Below are 27992 nucleotides of genomic sequence, written 5' to 3'. Positions count from 1 at the left end.
ACAGTTATTCAACTAAGTCTATATTCCTTTTGTCTTACATGCTGTTAGCAACAAAAATTTTGGATTTGCTGCATATGCCAAGGTAAAGGAGATACTTAGAGGAAATTTTTGCTTTTTAAGGTTGATATTATTAACATATACCAAAGACAAAATCCAGTCTACTCCATCATGGCACCAAACCATTTCTCACTAAACCTCAATAAATTGGTAATAAGAAAGGATATTTTATAGAACACATCATTCAACACTTGACAGATCTTTTAAATACCCTCTCTTCCTTGTAATGAAATATGAAATCACAGGAGCTCTTAGGAATATGAGATTACATGAGATTATTGACTACAGCAGTGGGTTTAGACTTTTATGACAATAAAAGACATAACTCTGATTTTTAAAAGCTTCATTTTCATCTTTCTAATTTTCCTCCTTCCCAAGATGTCTGCAACTGATTTGGGAAAAAAACAAATAAAAAGTAGTCTGTGCCAGGAAATGTTGTTATTCTAACTAGAAAGCTTTTTGCTTTTTGAGAGTTTTACACCCTCTTAATCAAAATGTAAAAATGAGATTCAAGGTTATCTGAGTCTTACTAGGATTCTCCTGACTTTATCTTCCAACTGTTTAATTCATTCCCACTATCCATATATGATTTCCAAGAACACTTTTTTTATTTATACTCATGCAATCTTTTTTATTCTAATTAGTTATACATAGCAGTAGAATTAATTTTGATACATCTTACATAAATGGAGTATAACTTCTCATTCTTTGTTGTAGAATCATACCAGGCATGAAATCATATATGTATTCAGGGTAATAATGTCCAATTCATTCTATTATTATTCCTACCCCCATCCCCTTCTTTGTACCCTCTGCCTAATCCAAAGTACCTCTATTTTTCCCTACCCATCCTCTTATTGTGAATTGGCATCCACATATCAGAGAAAACATTCGGCCTTTGGTTCTATGGGATTTTCTTATTTTGCTTAGCATGATATTCTCCAGCTCCATCCATTTACCTGCAAATGCCATGATTTCATTATTCTTTAAGGCTGAATAATATTCTATTGTGTATCCCAAGAGCACTTTCTTTTGTATTGCTCCTGTATAGAGCATGTTGTTCTTGTTTCATGTTATACTTTGAGGATACTTTAGTTTTTTTATGTTCTTGGAGTGTTTATTTCCTCTGATTTGTTTTCTGCATATTTGCAAATATGTGTTCTCTGACTGCATTTATATTTAAAATAGACATTTAAAATTGATGGTAATTTTTGTGTACAAGGGTGAGTACGATAATCAGTGAAGGGCTGGGGTGTGGCTCAGTGGTAGAGCACTTGCCTAATATGCACAGGGCCCTGTATTTGATTCCAAGCACTGGGGGAAAAAAATCTGTGACTATCTTGGCCTGGACGTGTAGCTCTGTGGTAGATCATGTGCTTAGTTAGCAAGCCTGGGTTCAATCCCCAGTACCTAAAAAAGAAAAATAAACATATATGATGAGGAAATGACCAACTATTTTTGTTGGGAATCCATAACAAACCCATAGGATTTTTTTTGGGGGGGGGGAGGTGTTAAATACTTCATAAAATAATCTCCTTCCCCTTGGTTGGTGGGGTAAAAATCTGGAAGAGGGCAATCTTAAGCCTAGAATTTGTGGAGCTCAGACAAAAGGAATTCCAACTCACATTCAATAAGCCCTAAACCCTTTCTACTTGATATCCTGAAATCTGAAAACTCTCTTGTACCTTTTATTTATTTATTAATAAAATTTATCTTCTGTCAGAGGCAATTGCCTTACAAGATGAGTTTTGTAACCAAATTCTAACCACCCCATATATAGATTTTCAAAAAATCCATCCTTCTCTGGCATCCACAGTGGCTCTTAATTCCTGAGGCTTTTCAGTCTTCTCTGGGGACTTCGGTGTCCACCTTGCAGAATTTTAATTTGACCTTTTTCCTCACTTCTAAGTAATCTACTATCCACTCTTCTTCTTCCATGTACATTCAGTCTTCATACATTGTGGTTTGAGATTATGGTTATCTCCTACTATAATCAAAGATGGTGTTTTTGAATTGTTTTCTTTAGATGATTTTCGGGAGTATAGGAAAGAAGTATTTTTACTCTGCCATCTTGAAACTAAAATTTTCCTTCCTATAACACTAATCTCCTGAATGCCAACAATACCCCTCATCAAACTGATTACCAAGTTCTACAAGCCTCAGCCTTAGGCTCTCATCATCCCACACAACACTCCACTTAAGACTATCTTAATTTTGGCTTTGTCCACCTCTCCACTTTCAAAAAGCCATTGTGCTCACCTTTATTTTAGCTTTATCCACAATTGGTATTATTTGAGGTCTTCAATCCCAGCAAAGTCCTTACATATGCTGGCATTTTCAGGGATGAAAAGTCAGTGGCTACAGAGAAATTGGTTGATACAAGGAGATAACAAACATATTAAGAATTATAGAAGCCAAGTTTCATACTATCAAAGAAGAAAGTTACAATGTAGGAGGAAAATAAAATTAATCCTGTGGTCTTGGATTGGAATTAGATATTACTGTATTATATAAGTGTTTTTGTATACATACACACACACACGAAAAGTACATGCACATCTATACATATGTATTTCCTAGTGATGCTCATAAAAGGACCTGGCAACAAAGAAATCACAATAACAATAAGCACACTTAGAGCTCAGATCTTGCTACCCCCAAAAAGGGCTCTTTGGAGAGAGGAGTGATTCCAGGACTAAAGCAGAGGTGGTGTAAAATTAATCACCCAAAATGTAAAGAAGTGCTCCAAGAATCAGGTTTTTCTTTTCCTTTGTTAAAAGGACAAAGGAGCTTAAAGGGGCTTCCATTGACCAAATTAAGGATGATTAGAACATCAAAATTTTTAAAATTATATTAATGGATTCTAACCCATTGAATACAATTTGAAATCATAAGTCCATATTTATAGGGGTAAATAAAGGAATGAACTATTTGATGAGGAATCAGATTTTTATATAATTTCAAAGTACCTTCCCACAAAATTTTAATGCCAAAGAGGAAAAGAGTATATGGTGGAGCTTTCTGGCAGACATCACCTTAATTAAGTAGTAATAGTAAACACCATATATAAGGGGACAAATTGTGCACAACCTGGTAAGTGCAATGTGAAGACCACAGCATCATTTGGTAGGGGTGGGGCCGGGGGGAGGGAAGGTATTGGGGATTGAACCCAGGAGTGTTTTACCACGGAGCACACCCTCAGTTTTTTAGTATTTATTTTCATACAAGGTCTTACCAAGATTCAGAGGATAACCTTGAACTTGTGATCCTTCTGCCTCAGCCTCCCCAGTCTCTGGGATTACAGGTGTGTGTCATAGCTCCCAGCTCCACAGTGTCACTTTTGTGATGATCCTACCAAAATTGCATAATCTGAATGTAATCATGAGCAAACATCAAAAAAGAAGTCCATTGATGAACTTCTACAAGACAACTAGTCTATAATCTATAAGTGTTAAGAACATGAAAATCAAGTTATGATTCAGGAATATTCTAAATTGAGAGACTAAAAAAACTTAACTCAGGCAAGCAACAATGATTTTGAACTGGGGTTCTGGGGTTTTTTATAAGGACCTAATTGGACATATAACAAAACATGAAGCCTAAGGATTAGATAGATAGTAGTAATGCATGAATATTAATGTCCTAATTTTATGACTGGGTTAACAGTTATGTAGAAGAATGCCCGTGTTTGTATGGAATATACAATAAGTATTTGGGTGATGGGCATTAGGTCTGGAACATAGTCTTGAATGGATGGGGGCAGGGAAGTTGTACTGTGTTTTGTACTGTTTGTGTCCCAGTGTTCCTACAGATCCCACTGTCCTCAAAATCCAAAGTACACAAGCAAGAGGGCGGGCTTACCCCTCTATCAACTATCCTAAAACCACCAGGGACAAACCTGCAGTTAATCAAAATCATATACATTAAATCATTGCAACCAAGGAGACTGCAACCAGAGGAACTATGGGGTGTCCCACCAAACAAAGACAAGACATTTATAGGAGTTGGGGTAGAGTTGAGTTCAAATGAAGCTTAAATAAAACTTCTTCGATAGGCTGGAAACAATGCAGAACTATGTGCAAAGGCATTAACATCAAGTGTGGGCTGGAAAATAGGTGTGGGATGTTTCCTTGAAAATTGCAAAAACTATAAGAAATTTGTTTTCAGAAACCCTTATTGGAAGCTGTGTACCTGTGAGGCTGCTTCTGTGTCAAAGCGATTTAGTCCTGAAGGCAAAAAATGGGATGTTTCTTTCATTATTACTGATATAATTTCAAATAGTAAGTGGATTTTAACGGGCAAGATTTCTCAGTGTGTGGAAAGGCAGCACCCACTCAAAGTACACACTTCTCAGTTCGGTTGTCGTAAAAACAAACAGTATTTCCTGTTAACGTCATAACTGGCTTTAAGGTCCACTTTCTCCGGGAGTTTTTACTTTCTGAGTGGTTACAAATGAAAAGAACGACTCCGTTTCTCAAACCACAGCTAATGGTCTCCCTTCAGCGCCCTGCTGAAGTCCTTCGTTGTCATCTCTTTCCTCTCATTTCGGACGTCAAGCTTCCCAGAGGACAGAAGGTCTACGCAGCAGTCAAACTCGGCGCCCAGTGTCGGAATAACGTTCAAGCGTCCCGCTTTCTAGGTCCGCCGCCGGTGCGTCAGTACCGCTCTTTTCAAGTCCTATTGGCTAAAACCCGCGCCTCTCATCGCACTGGGGGCGGGATAAGAGGAAAAAAGGCGCGCCTTTTCCGGGCGCGAGACGCTGACGTCACAGTAGGGGACCAGTGGCTTTCCGTTGCTTGGCACTCTCTGCTCGCTGACTGGTGTTGACTGAGGACCGCTCCGTCGGCGACGCTGTAGCAATGACCATTTGTCAGTTCTTCCTTCAAGGCCGGTGCCGCTTTGGAGACCGGTGCTGGAACGAACATCCCGGCGCCCGGGGTGCGGGCGGGGGACGGCAACCACCACAGCAGCAGCCCGCAGGTGACGCTCCCCTCAATCCTCCGCCGCCGCCAGCTGAGCCGGGAAAGGCCTGGCGTGGGGGCCCGGGCGACTGGGACCCGTCGTCCCGCGTGGGTCCCGGTGCTGGGCGTGGCGCCGCGCGGGTCAGGTGACCAGGACGTGCCCGCGTCGCGGCAGCCCCGCCCCCGCCCACCTGGCTTGGAACAGTACTTTTTGATGTTTTCGTCCGCGACTTGGGCAAGTCGGTTTTTGTTGAGCAGATGAGGACCGGGGTTTGCCCCTGGGTGCTAGTGCCAGACAACGAATTTTTACATCAGAAGTATGTATAAAAACTACCTTGTCGGTGAATGTCAGTGGTTGGGAGAATTCAAGTGGGTTGAGCCAGATTCTTCCTTACTGTTGTTTTGTATACTTGTCTTTTCCCCTTGACACCCTGAATCCAATTTTGATGAGCTTTTTTCCCTCCCTTGAGGGCTAGGCGAGCAACTTGAATCAGAATCAGGACTTCATTTGCGGAGGTTGCTAACTCTTGAAATCGGATAAAGCTGTAGGTCCATACCACAGAAAAATGCACATGCTCTTAAAATTTGGGGTGAGATTGGGAGGGTGGGATGCCTGGTTCAGAACCCTCTGGGTTATAGGGAAGAGAAGCACTTCTTTCCATTCCAGGTGACTAATTGTCCTTTAAAATTCACATCGACCTGCTCCCTGGGCCTAGGATCTTGTCAAAGCATTTGTCTATAAGGAGAAGAGGAGGTTTTGTTTTCTTAAGATTGGAATTTTGTGCTTTAAAATATCAGGAGTTCCTGTTCCTTTTCACTCCTCTCCTTTAGGGTTAATTTATCTGATTCTTCTGTCCGCTTCATGTCTGAGCCCTCTTGTAGAAGACAGTCCTTTTGTGTCATCCGTAGTGGATCCAGTGAAATATCCAAACCAAAAATCAGGACTCAAAATCTGATAAACATGAATGTATTTTCCAAGGACAATGTGATATTCAGCAGTTTCTGGAGGCTTGCTTTAAGTGTTGTTATTAGAAAGTAAATGTTGAGTGAATAGACCTTGTGGGTGAAAAAATTTGAATAAAATTCAACAGATAAATAGTGTATTTAGCTCCCAGAAACTAATCAATACTTACAGAATTGTAAAGCCCAAAATTGTGAAGATCAAATGCAACATACCAAAAGAGGAAGTGAATTTCTACAGTTGTGTGATTCCCCCAAAGGATTTGGATACCATTAACTCCTATTTCAGGGATCTTGTTCAGCAGTCTTCTCCCTTTTCTCTATGGATTTATCAGCTAATTTAAAGTTGAGGATGAACTTTTATGACGAAATATACCTCCTGTTATTCTGGTTCTTAATATATTTAATGGCACGTTTAGAATTCTATCAAATAAGATGAATTACCTTGATCTTACCCCAGTGATAAGATTAAAGACAAAATAGAGATAGGAGAGAGTCTTGTTAGTTTATTTTGATACTTATGAACTCAGTGCACTTTATTCATATGTCAGTTACCCATAAAATATGTCTATAAAAGGTAGATATGAAGGTGTATTTTCCCAGAGGGAAGACTGAGTTGAATAAACATCTATTCAAGGATAGAGCATAGAATTTAATCTTTTATTCTTTGTCCAGTTTATTCATTGCTCTGGTTAATTAATTGTCAGTTTTTTAGCCTTTTCTTCTGTATAAGGCCTAGTGGGGAAGCAAAGAATGATAAAAACACAGCTTTTTATCCTGAAGGACCTTATGATTTAAGGTGTCAAATAGCAATTAGACCATATGTGATTTGTTACTACACCTAACTATGCAAATTGGAAATGAAGAGATTATCAATTGAAACAAGTGGAAATGTAGTACTTTGTTAAACCTTTGTGTAATCCCTAGACATAATAAAACAAAATATAATGAAGATTTTCAGGATTTAATAGAGAAGTTGATAATAAAATTATTCTTTTATTTTTATATTTGTTTTAGATAATAATAGGCGTGGATGGAATGCCACCAGTCAGAGATATTCCAGTGTCATCCAGCCATCCAGTTTCTCCAAATCCACACCATGGGGGGGCAGCAGAGATCAAGAAAAGCCATCTTTTGGTTCTTTTGATTCTGAAGCTTCAACTAGCAGGAACAGAGGCTTTGGATTTTCTGAGAGCCCATTTGCTTCACCTAACTCTGATGAGCAGACAGATGAAAAGAAACTTCTGTAAGTGAAAGCCTTAAGGGAAATCACTTCCCATTTGCTTATTTTTTTTCCAAAGCACCTGTAGGGTTGTTTTTTTTTTTTTTTTTTTTTTTTTTTTTTTTTTTTTTTTAAGAAGGTAATCTGTTACTAAATCAAAGTAATCAAAAACAAAACAAAAATCTTTCATGATCCTATCATTCAGAGCTAACCATTAATTTGTTTTATAACATTCTGTGCTTTATTTTACTGAAAAATGTATTTCCATAGCATACCTAAGATTAGTCCTGCATAAGGTCATTGTAAATTATGAGTGTTTTACAAAGTATTTCAGAACAACTTATAATTTTGAAAGTCACTGATAGCATCACTTATTCTTGTTTCTAAAACTTTTACTTCAGTTAACCCTGTTCAGACTGACTTCATTCATTTTGTGTAGTATATTCATGACATTTCTTAAGAACATATATAGTAAAATTATGACTGGTGCCCAAATAGTGTTTGGCTGTCTATAACATTTCCTTAGCTCCTGGCTCCTAAGACAGAATTTCTGTATAATGGTTAATCTTTTATTTCCCATAACTAAATTAGAATCAGTAGTAAATATTTTGAGCCATATAAATTATACAGTTGTTTTGCAGTGCTAGGGATTAAACAGAAGGCCTTGTACATTGCTAAGTAAATATCAGGGGTTTTTTAAGTAAAAAAAACAACAAAACTCTCTTATATTTGTTGTAATTCTAAATTTATAACAGTATTCTCTATGAAATCTATCATTTTATTAATTGTTGCATTCTGGGTGGGGAGAAACTTTGAATCAGTTAAGTGGTAATTTCTAAGGTTCCCAGCTAAGTGATCAATGATGTTTATGATAATGAACAGAGATTGTGTATTTTAGTATATTTTTGTTCTTTAAAAGAATGTGTGGCATTTATAATATATAATTAAGTATATTGGCTAATGATTTACTAATTGGAAAACAAAATTATTAATTTCTCTGTATTATTTATAATCACAAAATATAATTTGTATTTCTATCAGCTTGTGCTTTAAAGAAAATTCTTCAGGAAATAACTGGAAAAATCTAAATTATGTATTTTACAACAATTTAAAATTTCAATTATTGAAAATCACAAGCAATAAATTTTAACAAATAGTTGAAAAAATCCTTTACTTTTTTTTTTCCCCCAGGGAAGGAATTGTGAAAGATATGGAAGTTTGGAAATCATCAGGACAGTGGATGTTTTCAGTTTATTCACCAGTGAAAAAGAAACCTAATATTTCAGGTAACTAAGACATTGTATTTATGTGTTTTTGTGTTTTATTTGTTTCATTGTTGTTTGGGTTTTTGTTTGGTTGGTTTTTGCAGTGCTGGGGAATGATCCCAGGGCCTCATACATGCTAGGCAAGCGCTCTACCACTCATTTACACCCTTTAGCCCGGAAACTCTGTGTGTGTGTGTTGTTTTTGTTTATTTGTTTTGGTACTGGGGATTTAACTCCAGTTAAATAGTGGGTTGAATAGTAGGTATTCAACCACTCAGTTGCTTAGCGCCTCACCATTGCTGAGGCTGTCTTTGAACTCATAATCCTCCTGCCTCGGCCTCCTGAGCTGCTGGGATTACAGGCATGCACCACCTCACCCAGCTCAAAATTGTGTTTTTAAAATACACTCTAAAACTTATTTTCTAGTTGAGCATTATGATACATTCCTGTACTCCCAGAAACTCAAGAGACTGAGGCAGGAGGATGGCAAATTTAAGGCCAGTCGAGGCAACTTAGTGAGACTGTATCTCAAAATTTAAAAAAAAGGGCTGGTTCGGGATATGTAGCTCAGGGAGAAGTACTCCTGGGTTCTATACCCATTACTGCAAATAATAAATAAATAAAACTTACTTTCTAAAACAAAGATCATGCTAAATGAATTCATGACAAACAGCTGCTTATAGGAGAGTTGGACATTGTCTAAAGTATCCAAGTATTCTAAATTAATAATTTATAGAGATTGCAATTGGAGAATGTAGTTCCTTTAAGATACATAATTCCTATGAGAAACATAGTCATATTGGGACCCACAACAATTCCAATACCATAAACAAAAAGGCTTTGCTTTCTTGATTCCCATATGCAAAACCCCAGAACCTCCTTGCTGCCTGCAGTGAATAATAGTCACAAGTCACACATTCTACCTGCCATTAAGGCCTTTGCTGCCTGGCTTTCTTCTTTATTCTCACTTTTCTAAGAATACTTATTTTTCATAAAGCATGTTGAGATCTTATTCTGGAGATAGTATTTGAATATTAGGAGCCTTACCCAGACTACTACAAGGCAAGCATTTCTTTTAAATTACCCATTTTCCATTTTCTTTTGTCCACAATCCCTAAGCACTTTCTGGCTTAAAACCTAGACCACCAGATTTTCCCAAAGGTCCTGGGCCTTTGCCTGTTGAGGAAGGAGATACTTAGCAGATAGGAGACCTTAGAATCAGTGCCCCAGAATTATGAGAATCTTCCTTCATTCTTTCAGTCTGCCTCCTCTTTCTCTGTGAGAATTGGTATCACAGCACTACTTATTTATTCTCTTATTATTCATTTAGCAAATATTGAATTTCTTTTATGCCAGGCCCTATTCTAGGGTAGATGATATATAGCGATAAGTAAAGCAAATGAGTTATGAAATTTTATATATATATATATATATATATATATATAAATAAATCAGGGATTGAACCCAAGGGCACTTAGCCATTGAGCCACATCCCCAGCCCTTTTTATTTTTTAATTTTGAGACAGGTCTCACTAGATTGCTTGCAGCCTCGCTAAGTTACTGAAGCTGACTACAAACCTGCAATCCTCCTTCCTCAGCTTCCTGAGCCACTGGAATTATAGGCATGTGCTACCACACCCATCATGAAACTTATATTCTTGAGAAAGTGTTTTAGTCAGCTTTTGCATCACTGTGACTATAATATCTGACAGTAACACTTGGAGGAAGAAACATTTATTTGGGGCTCATGGTTTCAAAGATTTCAGTCTATAGATGGCCAACTCGATTGCTCTGGGCCCAAGATGAAGCAGCATATCATGGGGTGGGTTGTGCTGGAGGGAAGCTGGTCTCCTCCTGGCAGCCAAAAAGCGGGGGATAATGGAGCCAGAAGATGAAGAGCCCTTCCAGGGCACGCCCTCAGTGACCCATCTCTAGCTATGCTCCACCTGCCTACAGTTACTACCCAGTCATCAGTTCATTCAAAATAGGATGCACTGATTAGATAAAATAATTATTTTATCTGTGAATATTCCTGCATTAACAGGAGCTTTTGGGGACACCTCATATTCATATAACAGGAAAGAATACAAGAAGGAATGCAAATAAGTAGCATAATTTCAGATAGTGAATATAGTCTGTAAAGAAAATAATAAAATCAAGCCTTTAATCAGACTAAATATTAATACTTGTACATTAAGTCTTAATCAGTTCAGAATTAAACCTAGTGCCTAATGCCCTAAAAGCAGTGGTTCTCAAAATGAGGCATATGGATCCTTGAATAGAGTTCCCATATAAAATATAAGACATACAGTTGAATTTAAGTTTCAGATAAACAATAATATTTTTATACATGTATAATATGTATTTGTTATATATCATTTATACATATCATATTTATATGTGTACACATATACAATATAACAATATAATATATGGGACATACTCATACTAAAAAAGTATTTGTTAAATCAGGCAACCTATCCTGTAGACCCCTTTATAGGCTGTGTAAGTGCAAAATATTTCATAATAATACTAAGAAATTAATTGGCATTTTCACTGTGTTGACATTTGTACTGTTGGTGCAAACTGATGAGTAAAACAAATACACTTATATTTTAGCATGAATCAAGGCAGAGATGATGAACTACTAGTTGACTATAGTAATCACAATAAAGAAAATTTTTAAATGCTATTTTAATTTAAGAATGTCCTTAATAAAGAGATAAAAATTACTCATTTTATTAATTCTTAATACTTGAGTATACACTTCAAATATTCTGCATGACAAAATGGGAAACACATAAAATGCTTCTGGCCCGCTCTCAAATGTGATATTTATCTTGAGGGGAGGACATTTCTGTGATCAAGTTGTGAGATGAGATAGTCACTTTTTTCAGACAGTTTTTACTGGAAAGAATGACAGCTATGGTTATTCAGACATATGTATTTGGCAAATATATCCTAAAGTATTGATTAAAGTGAGTAAATGCAGTAAGCCTGTAACTTCAAAGAAAACAACTGACAGTTTCATCAGTGATAAAATTCAACTTTTTATGCAAAAATTAGAATTATAGAAAACTCTTCTGTCACCTCAGTAATGGCTTGTTATTACTCAGAATACTTCTGGTAAAATGGATGGCAGCATTAACAAATGTGAGTTTTTAAAATATTATATAATGATATGTACCAATATTTGAACATAACTCATTGTACCAGTACTTTCCAAATAACTAATGTGTAATGTTAAAAAAAAATTATGTATGACTAAAAATCTTTTCTAAAAACAAGATAAACCAGTGGATTTTTAATACGATAGTCCAAAAAGCTCATTAGGACAGAGTCCCCATTACAACTATCTTTTAAGAAACAACCACTTGGGGCTGGGGCTGTAGCTCAGTGGCAGAGCACTTGCCTATCATATGTGAGGCATTGGGTTCGAGTCTTAGCATCATATATAAAAGTAAATAAAGGTGTGCTGTCCATCTACAACTACAAAAAAAAATTAAAGAACAAAAAAAAAAAAACAGCCATTTGCCAAGTTTTGGTATGTCAAGTCAAAGAAAAATGTCCACAATTATCTGAAAAAGCCATTCAAGTCTTCCTTTTCCGGTAACAAATCTATGTGAATATTTTTTTCGTATACTTCAACCATATTAAGACCATAATCACCAGCAACAGAATGAAGTAGAAGCATATTTAAGAATCTCTGAAGCCAAACATTAAAGAGATTTGCAAACAAGATAGTGCTATTCGTTTCACTAATTTCCTTTGATGGAAAATAAATGTATGTGATACAAGATTAATTATTTTTAAATGAATTAATATTTCTAAACTTCTGTTTTTATTTCAAATGTGGTGTAATTATCCACATATATAATCCATATATATATATATATATATATATATATATATACACACACACACACACACACACACACACACACACACACAAATAAGAGCTTTCTGGTATCCTTAATGATTTTTAAGAATATAAATGGGTCCTGAGACCAAAAAATTGGAGTTCTGCTGTCCTTAGGCATCCATTATAAATAATGAATTAGCTAAGTGCAGTGTCACATTCTTGTTATCACAGAAACTTGGGAAACTGAGGCAGGAGGATCATTAAGTTTGAGTACAGCCTGGGCAACTTAACTGACCCTGACTCAAAATAAAAAGGTCTGGACAAATGTATGAAATGTCAAGATTATTGTACTGTCATGTGTAACTAATAAAATAAATAAATAAAATTTAAAAAAATAAAAAGGGCTGGAGATATAGCTCAGTGATAAAGTACTCCTGGGATTAATCTGCAGTACTGCAAAAGGGAAGGAAGGAACTTTTTCTATGTATCTAGAATAATACTCTTTTTGTACCACCATTGAAAAACTAAGAAAATAGTTAATAAGATCATTTCTGTGTTCTGTGGTTCACACTGGTTGAGCATGGCTGGAAAGAATTGCAGGGAGAGTATTCCTTTAGATAGAGTGGCTATCCATTCTTACCAGTGCAATATTGGGGCTGAGCCCTGAATAAAGAAAAGGTACCTATTATAGGAAAATTGGGGGAAAACATTCCTGGCAATGCAGAGACAGGAGTGGAAACAAGATTGGCACACTAAATGAGGCCCGAATCATGGGAAAATAAACAAGGGAAAGAGTAACAAACATAAAACCAGGTAGCCAAGGCCAGGTGATGGACAGCCATGAAGACCTTTAAGCAGAAGACAGGTATGGTCTAATTGAAAAAGCTCACTCAGGCTATTATATGAAAAATATGGTTTGTTGGGAGTGGGGACAGAAGTAGAGGCAGAGAAGCAAATTAGGAGATAATTGCAGCTGAAGAGTAGAGTTATTAGCAGTAGAGATAAAATTCAAGTTCTGTTTTAGAGCCTCAACTGGCAGGTTGTTGAATATGAGATATGGGTAAAGAGAGAAATCCAATGATTCCTAGGTTTTTTTGGCCGGGGTAGATAATGTTAGAGTTAATGATATCTGGATTGCAAGGAGTTTTCTGTAGAAAACATCCTGAACGTTTTTTTCCTTTCTTAATAAGTTTTCCCAATTATTAAAGTTACAGCTATTGGTGTAGAAAACTTGGGAAGTACAAAAATATATAAATAAAATCATCTGAAGTCACAAAAGGTAACAACTGAAACATTTTAGTATATTTTCTTCAAAACATATACATATGCAATCATATATTTCATGTGTGTGATTTAGGATCATAATTATCTAGTCTTGTACTATACTTTTTTTTTTTTTTTGTCTTTGTTCTTCAGGTTTTACAGACATTTCACCAGAGGAGTTGAGGCTTGAATACCATAACTTCTTAACCAGCAATAACTTACAGAGTTATGTAAGTCTGTTTCCTATTCATCTACCTCAATAATAAATTGGTGTCAATTACTGTTTTCAATGTCTGTAGTGGCTTGCTTGTGTTTTGGGAAAGTTATGGAGACCAGTTTTTTTATAGGAAAGCCTTTTTTCCCCCCGTCCTAAATTTTTTTCTTTGAAATTGGTTGGTTATCTAAGATGATAATAGTATATTTGAATACAGTAATTAAGAATATTATGATTTTTATTATAAGTCACCCAGCATTCATTCTCAGAAATCAGACCTTTTCATCAATTGACAATACATTGGTTGAGCATCTGTTAGGTGTAGATACCATGATGAATGTTAGAAAAACAAAGTTAAGAAGCCATCTATTAAGTTGGGTCAATAGAATAGACTGAGTTGGGAACCTGAAGGAAAATGCTATGTTTTTCTATTGTTGACAGTTATGATCATGCATTTCAACTAGTACATTTATTCACCTCATCTCCAAATATAACTAACTCTGAGTTACCAGGTACTTGTGATTAATCAAGTAACACAAGGAGTTGGAGATCAGGGAGGGGCAACTATAGTTTGAATATCTTTGGCAAATAGGAGCAAGTCAATGCAGATTTTTATAAATTAGGCACCATAAAACTTTTGTGAAGTTGTTATTGAAGAAATTGATTTAAACACTTGAGTTACTACGTTTCTGTCTTCTCTCCTCAGCTAAATTCCATCCAACAGTTAATAAGTCAGTGGAGTAATAGGATAAATGAACTGAAAAGTCTAACTTCCTCAACGAAAGTAGCTTTGGTGAGTATTTCTTTAGAGAAATATTTTAATCACTTATTTGTAGAGGATATTTCACTTTGGATTTGGAAAGCAAAACAAAATGTCAAGAATTATGATACACATTCTTAAGATGATATTTAGAGTCAGGGTGCTGGAATTGTTTTTTCTATGTTTCTCAGAAAAGCAGGGATAATTATGCTTTTTTAAAAAAAACTAACTTTAGGTAGTTTTTGATAGTACTAGTTTTGAAAATTGGGAAATATTACATAAATTTAAGTATTTAAGGTTATCTGTTTTAAAAGAAATTACATTGGAAATGATATAAATGCACATTCAGACTATACTTCTGGGACTAAAGGACCTTGATCATAGATAGGTTCCTTGTAGGCAGAAATGCCTTTAGAACATATATACCCACTTTTCTCCAAAGGTACAGGGTCCTGACTGGACTCTTAGTTGCAAGCTAATTTCTTGGACCTTTCAGTTATAATGACATTTGAATTTTAGTGGGACTTCTAATAAGTATTCTGTCTGTGAGAATGAACCACCATCACTGTTGATGAGAAGTGATGGAGAAAAAGATACTTGAGTCCAAGGAACTGCAGAACTTCTCTCAGGGTGGGGAGTTTCCCTTTCTTTGCTAACTTCCTAGGGCTCCTTCATAGTTGATTTGGTTACAATCCATCCTCAACTGGCTTAATAGTTTATCACTTCTTTTTTTCATGAATAGTAGAAACCAAAAAAGGAAAAAAGTACATACTGTATGATTTGTTTTTATGAAATAAAAAAGACACATCTCTTCTATAGTGACAAGCAGATGAGTGGTTGTCTGGAACCAGGAGTTAGGAAAGGGTTGACTGAGAAGGGAAAAAGGGGACTTTTAGGGGTAACAGTAATGTTCTGAATTTTGATTATAGAAGCGGTTACAAGATTGTCAGAACTCATGGAAATATTTACATAAAATGAGTACATTTTATTTTATGTAAATTAGACCTCAATAAAGTTAAATTTTTAAAAATGCTATTGAGGCTTCCAAATGAGAGAAATTATATTTGCTTACTTTGATTAGGAACATCTTGGAAGGAGTCTGAAAAGTTTCTTGAAAAGGAAATTAAGAAATTATTATTCAGCAGTTAAAACTGTGCATGGTGGCACACACCTGTAATCCTAGCAACTCAGGGGGCTAAGACAGGAAGAATGCATGTTCAAGGCCAGCCTGGGCAACTTACTGAGACCCTGTCTGAAAATAAAATTTTAGAAAGACCTGGGGATGTAGCTCAGTAGTAGAGCAACTGTGATTTTATTTTTTTTTTTTTATTGGTAGTTTAAAACATTACATAGTTCTTGATATATCATATTTCACACTTTGATTCAAGTGGGTTATGAACTCCCATTTTTACCCCGTATACAGATTGCAGAGTCACATCAGTTACACTTCCACTGATTTACATGTTGACATACTCATGTCTGTTGTATTCAGCTGCCTTTCCTATCCTCTACTATCCCCCCTCCCCTCCCCTCCCCTCCCCTCCCCTCTTCTCTCTCTACCCCCTCTACTATAATTCATTTCTCCCCCTTGTATTATTTTTCCCTTTCCCCTCACTTCCTCTTGTATGTAATTTTGTATAACCCTAAGGGTCTCCTTCCATTTCCAAGCAATTTCCCTTCTCTCTCCCTGTCCCTCCCACCTCTCATCCCTGTTTAATGTTATTCATCTTCTCATGCTCTTCTTCCCTACTCTGTTCTTAGTTACTCTCCTTATATCAAAGAAGACATTTGGCATTTGTTTTTTAGGGATTGGCTAGCTTCACTTAGCATAATCTGCTCTAATGCCATCCATTTCCCTCCAAATTCTATAATTTTGTCATTTCTTAATGCAGAGTAATACTCCATTGTGTATAAATGCCACATTTTTTTTATCCATTCGTCTATTGAAGGGCATCTAGGTTGCTTCCACAGTCTTGCTATTGTGATTTGTGCTGCTATGAACATCGATGTAGCAGTGTCCCTGTAGCATGCTGTTTTTAGGTCTTTAGGGAATAGACCCAGAAGGGGAATAGCTGGATCAAATGGTGGTTCCATTCCCAGCTTTCCAAGAAATCTCCATACTGCTTTCCAAATTGGTTGCACCAATTTGCAGTCCCACCAACAATGTACAAGTGTACCCTTTTCCCCACATCCTCGCCAGTACTTGTTGTTGTTTGACTTCATAATGGCTGCCAATCTTACTGGAGTGAGATGGTATCTTAGGGTGGTTTTGATTTTCATTTCTCTGACTGCTAGCGATGGTGAGCATTTTTTCATGTACTTGTTGATTGATTGTATGTCCTCCTCTGAGAAGTGTCTGTTTAGGTCCTTGGCCCATTTGTTGATTGGGTTATTTGTTATCTTATTGTCTAATTTTTTTTCTTTATATACTCTGGATATTAGGGCTCTATCTGAAGTGTGAGGAGTAAAGATTTGTTCCCATGATGTAGGCTCCCTATTTACCTCTCTTATTGTTTCTTTTGCTGAGAAAAAAAACTTTTTAGTTTGAGCAAGTCCCATTTGTTGATTCTAGATATTAATTCTTGTGCTATGGGTGTCCTATTGAGGAATTTGGAGCCCGACCCCACAGTGTGTAGGTCGTAGCCAACTTTTTCTTCTATCAGATGCCTTGTCTCTGGTTTGATATCAAGCTCCTTGATCCATTTTGAGTTAACTTTTGTGCATGGCGAGAGAAAGGGATTCAGTTTCATTTTGTTGCATATGGATTTCCAGTTTTCCCAGCACCATTTGTTGAAGATGCTATCCTTCCTCCATTGCATGCTTTTAGCCCCTTTATCAAATATAAGAAAGTTGTAGTTTTGTGGGTTGGTTTCTGTATCCTCTATTCTGTACCATTGGTCCACCCGCCTGTTTTGGTACCAATACCATGCTGTTTTTGTTACTATTGCTCTGTAGTATAGTTTGAAGTCTGGTATCGCTATACCACCTGATTCACACTTCCTGCTTAGCATTGTTTTTGCTATTCTGGGTCTTTTATTTTTCCATATGAATTTCATGATTGCTTTCTCTATTTCTACAAGAAATGCCATTGGGATTTTGATTGGCATTGCATTAAACCTATAGAGAACTTTTGGTAATATCGCCATTTTGATGATGTTAGTTCTGCCTATCCATGAACAGGGTATATTTTTCCATCTTCTAAGATCTTCTTCTATTTCTCTCTTTAGGGTTCTGTAGTTTTCATTGTATAAGTCTTTCACCTCTTTTGTTAGGTTGATTCCCAAGTATTTTATTGTTTTTGAGGATATTGTGAATGGAGTGGTTGTCCTCATTTCCATTTCAGAGGGTTTGTCGTTGATATACAGGAATGCCTTTGACTTGTGCGTGTTGATTTTATATCCTGCCACTTTGCTGAATTCATTTATTAGCTCTAATAGTTTCTTTGTAGACCCTTTTGGGTCTGCTAGGTATAGAATCATGTCATCTGCAAATAGTGATAATTTAAGTTCTTCTTTTCCTATTTTTATGCCTTTAATTTCTTTCGTCTGTCTAATTGCTCTGGCCAGTGTTTCGAGAACTATGTTGAACAGAAGTGGTGAGAGAGGGCATCCCTGTCTTGTTCCAGATTTTAGAGGGAATGCCTTCAACTTTTCTCCATTCAGAATGATGCTAGCCTGGGGCTTAGCGTAGATTGCTTTTACAATGTTGAGGTATGTTCCTGTTATCCCTATTTTTTCAAGAGTTTTGAACAAAAAGGGATGCTGAACTTTGTCGAATGCTTTTTCTGCATCTATCGAGATGATCATATGGTTCTTATTTTTAAGTCTATTGATGTGGTGGATAACATTTATTGATTTCCGTATATTGAACCAGCCTTGCATCCCAGGGATGAATCCTACTTGATCATGGTGTACAATTTTTTTGATATGATTTTGTATCCGATTCGCCAGAATTTTATTGAGGATTTTTGCGTCTATGTTCATTAGAGATATAGGTCTGTAGTTTTCTTTCTTTGAAGTATCTTTGTCTGGTTTCAGAATCAGTGTGATGTTGGCCTCGTAGAATGAATTTGGAAGTTCTCCCTCTTTTTCTATTTCCTGAAATAGCTTGAAAAGTATTGGTATTAGTTCCTCTTTAAAGGTTTTGTAAAACTCTGCTGTATACCCATCTGGTCCTGGGCTTTTCTTAGTTGGTAATCTTTTGATGGTTTCTTCTATTTCCTCAATTGATATTGGTCTGTTTAGGTTGTCTATATCCTCCTGTCTCAATCTGGGCAGATCATATGACTTAAGAAATTTATCGATGCCTTCACTATCTTCTATTTTATTGGAGTATAAGGATTCAAAATAATTTCTGATTATCTTCTGTATTTCTGAAGTGTCTGTTGTGATATTGCCTTTTTCATCCTGCATGCTAGTAATTTGAGTTCTCTCTCTTCTTCTCTTTGTTAGCATGGCTAAGGGTCTGTTGATCTTATTTATTTTTTCAAACAACCAACTTTTAGTTTTATCAATTTTTTCAATTGTTTCTTTTGTTTCGATTTCATTAATTTCAGCTCTGATTTTAATTAATTCTTGCCTTCTACTTCTTTTGCTGTTATTTTGCTCTTCTTTTTCTAGGATTTTGAGCTGAAGTATGAGATCATTTATTTGTTGGTTTTTTTCTTTTTTTAAGGAATGAACTCCATGCAATGAATTTTCCTCTTAGAACTGCTTTCAATGTGTCCCATAGATTCCGATATGTTGTGTCTGTGTTTTCATTTATCTCTAAGAATTTTTTAATTTCCTCCTTGATGTCTTCTATAACCCATTGATCATTCAGTAACCTGTTGTTCATTCTCCAAGTGATGCATGATTTTTCCTTCCTTCTTTTATCGTTGATTTTCAGTTTCATTCCATTATGGTCAGATAAGATGCATGGTATTATCTCTACTCCTTTATATTGTCTAAGAGTTGCCTTGTGACATAATATGTGATCTATTTTTGAGAAGGATCCATGTGCTGCTGAGAAAAAAGTGTAACTGCTTGATGTTGGGTGGTATATTCTATATATGTCAATTAAGTCTAGGTTGTTAATTGTGTTATTGAGTTCTATAGTTTCCTTATTCAACTTTTGTTTGGAAGATCTGTCCAGTGGTGAGAGAGGTGTGTTGAAGTCTCCCATGATTATTGTATGGTGGTCTATTAGACTCTTGAACTTGAGAAGAGTTTGTTTGATGAACATAGCTGCACCATTGTTTGGGGCATATATATTTATGATTGTTATGTCTTGTTGGTGTATGGTTCCCTTGAGCAGTATGTAGTGTCCCTCTTTATCCCTTTTGATTAACTTTGGCTTGAAATCTATTTTATTTGATATGAGTATGGACACTCCTGCTTGTTTCCGAAGTCCATATGAGTGATATGATTTTTCCCAACCTTTCACCTTCAGTCTGTGTATGTCTTTTCCTATCAAATGCGTCTCCTGTAGGCAGCATATTGTTGGGTCATGTTTTGTGATCCATTCTACTAGCCTGTGTCTCTTAATTGGTGAGTTTAAGCCATTAACATTTAAGGTTATTATTGAGATATGGGTTATCCTTCCAGCCATATTTGTTTATTTATGTTACTGAATATGGTTTGTTTTCCTCTTTGATTATTTTCCCCCCTTTACTGTCCTACCTCCCACTGTTGGTTTTCATTGTTATTTTCCATTTCCTCTTCCTGTAATGTTTTGCTGAGGATTTTTTGGAGAGATGGTTTTCTAGCTGCAAATTCTTTTAACTTTTGTTTATCGTGGAAGGTTTTAATTTCATCTTCCATCTTGAAGCTCAGTTTTGCTGGATACACAATTCTTGATTGGAACTCATTTTCTTTCAGTGTTTGAAATATGTTATTCCAGGATCTTCTAGTTTTCAAAGTCTGTGTTGAGAGATCAGCTGTTATCCTGATTGGTTTACCCCTAAATGTAATCTGTTTCCTTTCTCTTGTAGCTTTTAAAATTCTCTCCTTATTCTGTATGTTGGGCATCTTCATTATAATGTGTCTAGGTGTGGATCTCTTGTGATTATGCACATTCGGCATCCTGTAGGCTTCTAGGATTTGGGATTCTGTTTCATTCTTCAAGTCTGGGAAGTTTTCTCGTATTATTTCATTGAATAGATTGTTTATTCCTTTGGTTTGGAGCTCTGTGCCTTCCTGTATCCCAATGACTCTTAAGTTTGGTCTCTTTATGTTATCCCATATCTCTTGGATGTTCTGCTCATGGTTTCTTAACTGTCTTGCTGAGCTGTCTATGTTCTTTTCAAGTTGAAATACTTTGTCTTCATTGTCTGACGTTCTATCTTCTAAGTGTTCTACTCTGCTGGTAGTATTCTCAATTGAGTTTTTAAGTTGGTTTATTGCTTCCTGCCTTTCTAGGATTTCTGTTTGTTTGTTTTTTAATAGCTTCTATCTCCCTGTATAGTTGGTCTTTTGCTTCCTGGATTTGTTTATGTATTTCATTGTTGAAGAGATCTTTCATTGTCTGATTTTGCTGTCTAATGTCTTCCTTGAGACTCCAGATCATCTGAAGCATGTATCTCCTGAATTCTTTATCTGACATTCCATCTGCTGCAGATATTACCTCTTCTAACGTTGAGTTGACCTGCATTGCTTGTGGTCCTTTCTTTCCTTGTCTCTTCATACTGTTCGCGTTTCTTTCTGCTTACTGAGACTGTTGTGTTGTTGAATTTTCCCCCTATATATTTGTATTACTCTTGTATAGTTGCAAAGTCTCCTGCGCAGGCGCGGGCAAGGGCTCTGCTCCTCCTCCAATTGGGGCACTGTGTCTACCACATCGGCAGGCCGCTGGGCCTGTTCTGCTGGTTGGTAGCAGGTGCGCCTACCTTGCAGGCGCGGGGGGGGGGGCGGCTCTGCCACTCCCAGGTTGCTGGGCCTGACCTGCTGGTGTGTTGCAGGTCCGGCTACCTTGCAGGCGCGGGGGGAGGGCGCACACCTATTTGTATTTAGACAGTTACGCGAAATGGAGGACGTAATGCTTGGGGATGAAAGTTGGGGGGAAGGGGAAGGTAGGTGCTCTTGAAAAGAAAGAAGGAGAGGGAGATAGATAGCATAGAGGAGAATGGAAAGAGCAGTAAAACTTGGAAGGGGAGAGAGAGAGGGAAAAGGGAGAGAAAAAATTAAAATGAAATAGGAAATAAAATTAGGTCTTAGAGATCCATTTTCTTCTCTTCCCGTAGGCAAAGCTGTGCCCTCCGGGCTGAGTTTTGCCCTCAATGTGTCAACAGCAATCCCTGTAAGGCGGTTCCTGGGAGTCTCTCAATCCTGTTGGTCCAGAGCCGTTTCACTTCTACGGCCCCTCACTTCTACGGCCCCTCCTCCCCTTCCTCCTGCCAGCCAGCCAGGTCCTGCTCACCGGAGGCAGTTCCCCAAGGATTTGGTTACACTTTCAGCCCCAACGAGTGCTCTATTTCCCTAACTACTGAGCACTCTCGCTGTCATTCATCTAAGCCCCAGTGCTGTGGAGCTGTAGTCTGAGAGTCAATTGTTTAATTTTTCCGGACCCCTTTGGTGGGCTCACCTTCGGAGTCTGGCAGCTAAGACCATTGGTGTCGCTGCTGGTGGTAATAGGAGTTGGGGGTCTAGGATCCCCTCTACTTCCCTCAGCCCCTACAGTCACAACCACACTGCTGGCGGTAGGAGGAGTTGGCGGTCTGGAGTGTCCTCTGTTTCCCTCCGCCCCTACCGTCACACCCTCTCAGTTCGCGGTTGGGGAATTTGGGGGTGGGGAGTCTTCTCTGCTTCCCTCTGCCCCTGCAGTCACACCCACGTCACTGGCAGTAGGGGGAGTTGGGGGTCGAGAGTCCTTTGGCCCTTATGGTCACGCCCACGGAGAGATTTTGAAGTTTCCCGGTTGTTTGTATCTGGTGTGGGTGGGAGTCACACACCTGCTAAAGTAGATTCCGCTGGGAAGGAATCTCTGTGGCCGAACTTTGGTGACTTCCCCTCTCTGTTAGGCGGGCCCCTGGCTCCTTGCCGGAGTGTCCGAAGGGAGGGGTGGAACTGGCTTGTCTCTGGTCTGACACAATCTCTGGTTTTAGTTCCCAGTTCACTGTTTCGTAAAGGGTTGGTTAGATTCCCTTCACGCTGTGGGGGGGGGGGGGAGCCGTTCGCCGGGTGGGCGTGGCTGTTAGTAGAGCCGGGAGGGCACGGGCTGTCTGCTGGGCCAGGCGGGGACACTTCTCACTGCGCTGGGCCGCCGCCGCATGGCTAAGATCCGGGCAGGTGGAGTGGCCGTTCGCTGAGCGAGAACGGGGCCTTCCGGGACAGCGAGATGGCGTGTGCTGTCTGCGGGTTCAGGGGGACCGCGCCGCTTGGGGCCTCCGGCCGCTTTCTGAAGCGGCTGGTGGCTTTGGGACTCGACCTCGCGCCCGCGTGACCGGCCAAGATCCACTTGTCTGAGACAAACTGACACTTCTAATAAACCTACCAATTCCCGGCAGGTCCCCTCTTCACGGAATTTTGCTAGAAGTTCCTCAGTAGGTAGACTGCCGCTGTTCCAATGGGTCTTTCTGATCCCTTTAATGTGGAGACATTGGAATCGCTGCTTCCTCGCCGGCGGCCATGTTGGATCCCCCCGCAACTGTGATTTTAATCCCCAGTTATACAAAAGAAAAACAGAAGAGAAAAGGGAAAAAAGATGTCAGTGGAGTTGAAAGAGCATAAAATATTTTTAGGGAATAGGAAATATTCAGTGGATTTTAGTGGTAAGCTTTTAATAATATAATTGTGGATTCAGTTCAAGCATTGGAGTAGACTGAATATCCTCTAAAGGTTGTTTGTATCTACATTTATATTTCTTGATTAATGTAGAATCCAATCTTATAGAGAGTATAATGTATTATTAAACATTATTTTCTGATTGGCATATGTGCTCATTGCTGATATCTAGAAAGTATTTTAAAAGCATACAATTTTTTTAATCATAATTTCTCAGCCAGAGACAGTCACTTAACTTTTTGGGGTTTTGTTGTTGTTGCTGTTTTGAGTGTGCTGGAAATTGAACCCAGAGCCTTGCACTTCCTAGGCAAATGCTCAACCATTTAGCTACATTCCCAGCCCCTATTATTGATTTATTAATGTACTTTTTTCCTATGCATATTTGTATTTTTAGTTTATAGTATACTTTATACAATATTACATCTTACCCTTTTGAACATCCCTTTATGGGCATTTTACATGTTAAACATTTAACTTCACACTTTTAAATATACATTTCAAAAATTTAATTTGACTGTTAAGTGTATAGAAAAGGTAATTGAGAACTATTCATCAAGCACTTTATGTTTGCATACTCTTTTTAAGCTCTCTGATGATGGAGTAAATCAAGCAGCACCTACATTTGGATTTGGAAGTAGGCCAGCAGGAACATTTGGATCACCAGGTAAGTGATGAAGTAATGCTGGACTTCACTCAATCAGAAAAGTAGAATTTTGTAGGTTTCAAATGAAAAAGCCTGAATTATCATTTTAAATCACCCTTGCCAGATAGAGGAAAACTTCAAAGAGAGATTTTGGTTTTTTCACATTCTAGAATTTGTGATCATAATTGTATTTTGCTTTGTATTCACAGTTATGCATTCTTAAGCTGGAACCAAAAGTTGGTGCATTCTGCTTCTTGCAAGTCATCTCTGCTAATAAATTATAAGAAGCAAGGATAACTAATTAGGGAAAATATTTTATTTGGGTGGTTTCTGTAAACAAGGGACTATAATTCTTGTGCATTATTTTTCATCTTTGCTGTTTCTTTAAGCAGTCTAATGTGCCATGAAATTATTTTAAGTTTTTTTTTCTATGAGAATTGTTTTTAAAGTGTTCTCTTTGGATTAATTGTAGATATATTTCAAAATATTACTGATTTTTAAGTCTGAATACTGACCTGACAAGCAAATATTTAAACTCCACTCTGGATGGTAGGGTGGTTATCAATGAAAGTTGTATGACTTATATTTCTGTGCCATCAAATATAGGTAACAAAATCAATTGGGCGATTCTGCTATTTGAATTTCAACTATTGGCCGCTTTGGCCCTAAATAAAAGGGTTACTTTAAGTTGATTATTTTATTAATACATCCTATTTTCTAAAAGTTTGCTTGAATATTTTTCTTAAGTAATTGTTTATAAAATAAAAACTGGAAGTTTTTTTAAATAAATAAATCACCCTTGCCAATTCTGCCACCTACCATGATGGAGCCTCAGAGATCTTGGCTCATCAAGCATTTGTGAAAGAGGCCAGAATGGGCATGTTCTTTGAAAGACACTACAGCTTAGGCTTTAGTTCATTTTAGGAATGTTTCTCAAGAGTTTCACAGGAATACATATCTATGGTAGCAGTACCTTTGAGAACATTTTTGTCACTGCATAGCTGTCAAGTGACAATTCAGGTAAGACAGAGTGGCACACCAAAAGTGGAAAGGCCACTGCCTGGTCCCTGAGATTTCTCTAGGGTGAAGGTAAATCACAGTAGCAAAAATATCGGGAAAATAGGGTTCAGTGCATTTGTCCTAACTTCTCATTTTCACTTTTTTCTTTTTTTGTTTTTGGTAGGTTTTCCAGTGAATAATAGCAGCAGTGATAATGCTCAGAATTTTAGTTTTAAAACAACCCCTGCATTTGTCACTGCCTCTTCTGGAAGCCCTTCAGTGTTCGGGAGTCCTCTAACATTTGGAGCTGTACCCTCTGCCAGTTCAGCCACCTCTACTTCCACTCCAACTTTTAGATTTGGGAAGCCTGAAATTACATCTGCTGTTTCATTTTCATTTAAAAGTCCTTCAGCTTCCAGTTTTGGATCACCTGGATTTTCAGGATTTCCAGCTTCCTTGGCAGCGGGCCCTGTTGGAGCTCCAGTGGCCTCAGCCTTTGGAAACACCAGTTCTATGGCTGGTTTTGGTAGTCCCAGCTCACATTCTTACACTGCCTTTTCCAAGCCATCTAGTGACATCTTTGGAGATAGCAACATATCCACCTCTCTCCCATTCTCAAATGTCATCATCACCACAGATAATGTGTTATTCACACCCAAGGATCAATTAACAGTAGAAGAACTAGAACAATTTCAGTCTAAGAAATTTATCCTGGGAAAAATTCCATTAAAGCCACCACCTGTGGAGCTTCTAAATATTTAAAAGGGCAATTTTAAATACAGAAAAGAATGGCTTTTAAATAAGAGGTTTTTATTTCTGTTTTTGCAGTGCTGGATTTGAACCTGGGGCCTGTGTGTACTAAGCAAGCACTTTCCACTGTGCCATACTCCCAGCCTTATAATGGCTTTTGAACTTGTCTTGAGTGGTTCACATAAAAGAGCATACATACACACACACAGAAACACACATATTTGAGGAATGTAAGCTTCAATAATACTTTAGGGATTTTAAAGTTTGACATTTTTTTCTTAAGCCTAAGTGAAACATCCAAAACTATAAATAAGTAAATACACAAGCAAGGGAATTTGGACAGTGGTGGGAGCATGATTATGAACTGAAAAAAAATATTGTACTGAATAATCTCATTCTATCTCACTTTATTGTCTCTTACCCTTTAAAGTTGTGTGTGTGTGTGTGTGTGTGTGTGTGTGCGCGCGCGCGCGTGTATGTGTGTGCCTGGGGATCAAACCCAGGGCCTGTTCGTGCTAGGCTAGACCTCTTATCTGTTCATCCCTCCCTAGGCTTCCAATTCCTTTTCTCTTACCCTCAATGGGGTAAGAGAAAAAGAGTTCAGAAACAAGACTAGGATGTTCCAGCTGGATTGACGTGGCTGCTTTCTTTACTCCAAGCTCCATTTTTTCAATTTTGCCTTTCCACTTTTATCTCCTTTAACAAAGGGATAATTGAAAATCTTCAAAAAGTGAGGGAATCTTTTTAAGAAGAATGCTTTAAAATATGAGAAAAATAATGACTTTTTCTTTCCCTTCAAATATTAAATTATTACAGAAGAAACTCAAAAGGTCCAAAACTTCTTTAATACTCATGAAGGGCAAATTAAAATAACGAAATGCCACATCATGTTCATCCACTTGATAAAAATGAAATCTGACAACAAATATTGGTGAAGGTGTAATATTGTAGAAATTCATGCTATTGATGGAAGTGTAGATTGTTGCCAATACTTTAAAAAGAGCAGTCTGGCAGCATCTAATAACGTTGAAGGTGTACAACCTCTACAGCTTAGCAGTTCCACTTCTATGCAAGACCTTCCTCCTCAAAGTGTGGTCCTAGGACTAGCAGCGTCAATACCACATGGAAAATTAATACATATATGCAAAAAGCCAGGTCTCACCCCAAACTCAATGAATCAGAAACTGCACTTTCGAAAAGACTCATCAAGTAATTTGCACATGGATGTATCAGAAGTTTGTGTACATAAACAAGACATGTATAAAAATGTACATAATATTGTTTATAGCAGCAAATGAAATGAAAGCAACAAGAAGTCCCTTCACAGAATAGCAGATAAACTGGTATGATGGTGGGCTGCATCTGCACAGCTCGTGACAAGTATAAACAACCAAAATGAGGCAGATGAGAATTATATGTGTGATGTAGTATTTAAAATTGCAAGTTATATTGCTTATGGATACAACATGGGAATAATAGGCTCCAAATTCAAAATAGTATTTACCTTGGTTAGAGTAAGAAAATGAATGGGATCCGAGTGGTATAGACAGGAAGCTTTATGTGTGATATTTTAAAAATGTGACTTAAAGCTTTATATGACTATGGTAAAATTTAACAGTGGATGACAAGTACATAGTTAAAATTGTTATTTCCTGTACTTTTCCATATGCCTGAAATAGGTCCTTAAATGTTCAAAGATTTTAGAAAACACAAAAGAATGCCTTTTTTCACACTAAATTGTGTATTAAGTAATTTTCTGATTCCTAAAGTGATCACTGTGCATTGGCTGGTTTGTCAAATTGTGTTGAAGTCTGTTGGATTAAACATGCCACCCTGATAAACCTTGTTCAAATACTGAAGCCCAGAAGCAAAACTGCTCTGGAGAACATTTGAGTGTAGCCAATGAAATTTTAGAGTACACATTCGAGTATTTGTGAACAAAATGAAAATTATATCTGATGAACTGTGTAAGGGTTTATATTTGTTTCAGTACACCAGACAAGGAAGATAATCTAGAATCAGTATGTTAAGTGTGACCTTGAGGCTGTTATCAGCCACATGTCCTCAAGCAACTGGAAATCTAGCCTTGTTTCCTTGGTCATTGATCACTTAAATGGCATTCACTTCCCACAACATTGAAGCAGAAGAGTAGGGTAATTTTTCTGGTGATGCCTTTGTCACATTTGAGCTTTTTCCATTTGGAAACCTATTTGAAACCATTTGTTTCTCCTATGATTCACATCTCCCCTCCACCACAAAAAAAAAAAAAAAAAAAAA

General features: G+C 37.5%; 1 protein-coding gene and 1 long non-coding RNA gene across 3 annotated transcripts; one reads left to right on the top strand and one right to left on the bottom strand.

The window, feature by feature from the left end:
* Positions 1-18: 18 nt before the first annotated feature.
* On the bottom strand, positions 19-4921 carry LOC308644740. Its single transcript, XR_014021082.1, has 4 exons — positions 4249-4921; positions 3293-3408; positions 2317-2415; positions 19-1467 (listed from the first exon to the last, which is right to left on the bottom strand). It is a non-coding gene; the product is annotated as an uncharacterized lncRNA (long non-coding RNA).
* On the top strand, positions 4881-27604 carry NUP42 (nucleoporin 42). 2 transcript variants are annotated; one of them, XM_081286370.1, is made up of 7 exons: positions 4881-5037; positions 6996-7224; positions 8392-8486; positions 13744-13820; positions 14511-14597; positions 23909-23987; positions 25150-27581. In XM_081286370.1, the coding sequence occupies exons 1-7, from the start codon at positions 4917-4919 to the stop codon at positions 25725-25727; spliced, it is 1266 nt and encodes a 421-aa protein (XP_081142496.1). In that variant the 5' UTR covers positions 4881-4916; the 3' UTR covers positions 25728-27581. The 2 variants fall into 2 exon arrangements, with proteins under 2 accessions (XP_081142496.1, XP_081142495.1); XM_081286369.1 differs by lacking the exon at positions 4881-5037 and adding an exon at positions 5066-5335 and having other exon boundaries at positions 25150-27604.
* The last annotated feature ends 388 nt before the right edge of the window (positions 27605-27992 follow it).

Source organism: Spermophilus citellus (genome assembly GCF_964194105.1).
Source record: "Spermophilus citellus genome assembly, chromosome: 3".
Lineage (NCBI taxonomy): Eukaryota > Metazoa > Chordata > Mammalia > Rodentia > Sciuridae > Spermophilus > Spermophilus citellus.
Note: the sequence above shows the minus strand (reverse complement) of the source record. Positions and strands in the feature narration are given on the sequence as shown.

What these genes read in the sequence shown, in the direction of transcription:
- NUP42 (XM_081286370.1), top strand. Translation starts at nt 4,917, where the DNA reads ATGACCATTTGTCAGTTCTTCCTTCAAGGCCGGTGCCGCTTTGGAGAC. An exon ending in ACCACAGCAGCAGCCCGCAG is followed by an intron (nt 5,038 to 6,995) that starts GTGACGCTCCCC and finishes TATTTGTTTTAG; the next exon opens with ATAATAATAGGCGTGGATGG. An exon ending in ACAGATGAAAAGAAACTTCT is followed by an intron (nt 7,225 to 8,391) that starts GTAAGTGAAAGC and finishes TTTTTCCCCCAG; the next exon opens with GGAAGGAATTGTGAAAGATA.